Source organism: Cyphomyrmex costatus, unplaced genomic scaffold (genome assembly GCF_001594065.2).
Source record: "Cyphomyrmex costatus isolate MS0001 unplaced genomic scaffold, Ccosl1.0 scaffold5, whole genome shotgun sequence".
NCBI lineage: Eukaryota > Metazoa > Arthropoda > Insecta > Hymenoptera > Formicidae > Cyphomyrmex > Cyphomyrmex costatus.
In genome coordinates, this window is record NW_017279267.1 from 2,569,223 (window position 1) to 2,571,490 (window position 2,268).

General features: G+C 34.5%; 1 protein-coding gene across 2 annotated transcripts in view; it reads right to left on the reverse strand.

The window, feature by feature from the left end:
• Positions 1 to 1,140: 1,140 nt before the first annotated feature.
• U3-55K (U3 small nuclear riboprotein factor 55K) overlaps positions 1,141 to 2,268 on the reverse strand; it is a 5,075-nt gene continuing 3,947 nt past the window's right edge. The window contains exons 7-8 of one of the 2 annotated variants that reach the window (XM_018545455.1): positions 1,464 to 1,807; positions 1,141 to 1,379 (exon numbers count right to left, since the gene is read on the reverse strand). In XM_018545455.1, the coding sequence (XP_018400957.1) occupies positions 1,141 to 1,379; positions 1,464 to 1,807 (583 nt within the window). Of the gene's footprint in view, positions 1,380 to 1,451; positions 1,808 to 2,268 lie in introns of both variants that reach the window. The other variant, XM_018545458.1, reaches the window with a different exon arrangement.

Consider the following 2,268-nt stretch of genomic DNA (forward strand, 5'->3'; position numbering starts at 1 on the left):
GAAAGACCGGCAATAAGCGAGACACGAAGATCCCGTAAAGGCGAAAAAAAGAAAAGACGTTACGCCTTGTCGTGGCGCGCGTCAATTTACACACGTATCAACCGCATCAAAAGCTGAACAATTAAATGACACGACAAACGAATAAAAAATGTTAAAGGAGATCCAAATGTGCGGGAGAAAAAAGAAATACACGAGATCCGCCGAATTAAGTCCCCGAATCCGCCTCGCGGAAATTAATGCTGGCCTGAAGAGAAACAGGGAGAGATTTAATCGAGCGTATTTTAACGGAAGACGATGTCGCTTGAGGATCCTTAAAAAAAACGCACCGAACAGCACCCTCACGGCCTGGAGAGAGAGAAAGGGAAAGAGAAAGCAGTGCGGAGCAACTTCGATAAAAAAGAAAAGGGAAAAAACCATGACGGAAGGGTAATGTGCCCCCAATTAAGGATGGCCTATATATCGCACTCGTTTGAAAACTTATCGCAAGAATGCACAAGAAGTAGCGTACACTCGCTGTACTACTGTTTGTTGACTCGAATAAATATGCGAATTAAAGTCGGTTTGGTTTATATGTACACGGTGAGTCCAAGATTCGCGCGAGCGGAACGCTGGTGATCGTTCGGACGTGGAAGCTGGACTTGTCTCGTAAAGAATGTTATTTGCCACGGAATATCGAGTATTAGAATAAGATAAAGTGAAACGCGGAGAATCATCTCGGACGGACGCGAGCGTTCCATGCAGCGATATTGTTATTATACGAATGTACTCAAGACGGCATGGTATACAAGACTAAAACAAGACCTAAAATAGGGACATAATATTTTATAACTCAACTTTTGTACAGAATAAATACTTGTACTGTGGACCAATATTTCTTTCATTTCATTCACATCAAAACCATTGTTGGAGTGTAGTTTTCTTATCGCATTAAAATGATCGATATTATAAGAACATTAATACAATTACTATAAATATTTTCATCGAATTAATTTGTTTCTTGGTTTAAAAGATTTTTGAGTTATAAATATAATTAAAAGGTAAGTAAAATGTTCCATAATTGATTTAAAAAAATATATAAATGTAGTATGTACACATAGATAATAATATACAAATATAAATCTATATATATTTATTTAAAATTTATTTATTTGTCTTTTGCTTATGCACTAATGGTATAATAACAATGGAATTCATCGCTTCAGATATTTGCCACCAACTTCCATTTCTATGTTCTTTACCTATACCAGCAATAAGGTGATTTCCATCAGGAGTAAATGCGAGCGCATTTATGAAACCCGTCAATTTAACTTCAAATAACAAATTTAAAGATCTAAAGTTTTCACTGCAGTGCCATAATTTTATCGTACCGTTCCGCGAACCTAGAAATTATAATTGAGTAATCAATATAAAAAAAGAAACAATATAGATAATAAGTATGAATACAAGATTACATTATAATTCACCTGACGCTACTAAATCTGTATTCAATAGTGTGGCAATACTTGAAATCCACATCGGTTGACCGTTGGTTTCGTCTATTCCGTGTGCCTGTGATATTGAACACAGCGGTTTCTTCTTCAAACATCCCCAAAGGCAAAGTTGTCCGTCGTCTCCACCGGTAAAAAAATTCTCCTCGTTGATGAGCTTAACTGCGTCAATGCTACTGCCGACGCTACTAGCGTTAAATATTAACTGTGATTCTTCGACTATTTTCCATATCCTAACAGTTCCGTCGTAACCACCGCTTGTGATAGCGCGCTCTCGTGAAAGCGCGTCAATAGAGGTGATAGCGTTCTGATGCCCGAATCTACAATAGAACAATGACACACAATCAAAAACAATTTAAAGATAAAATAAACAAATTCAATATACAGTAGATGAAATAATATTAAAGATTATTTAAAGATCAAGTGGTTAAGTTAAAAATAAAAATAAGAAGAAGTAGCATATACCAGCATATTGAAGCATTATGCATATTGGAGCATATTGAACCAGCGTGTGGTATATGCTCCTTCTTCTTATTTTTAAATAATATTAAAAACTTCAAATATTATTATTAATATTATTAATACATTATTTTTATTATTGATAAAAGGTTAGCATATTATCTTTTGCTGTTTATATCTTTTATCCTATTTCTTGTTAGAATAGTTACACAACGCTTGAATAGTTACCAATGAAATGTACTATTAGTTTTTCAATTGCTTGTGATATTGGAGAAGGAAATTTACTTTTCATCCTATTTTCAAAAATTATTCTATATATATA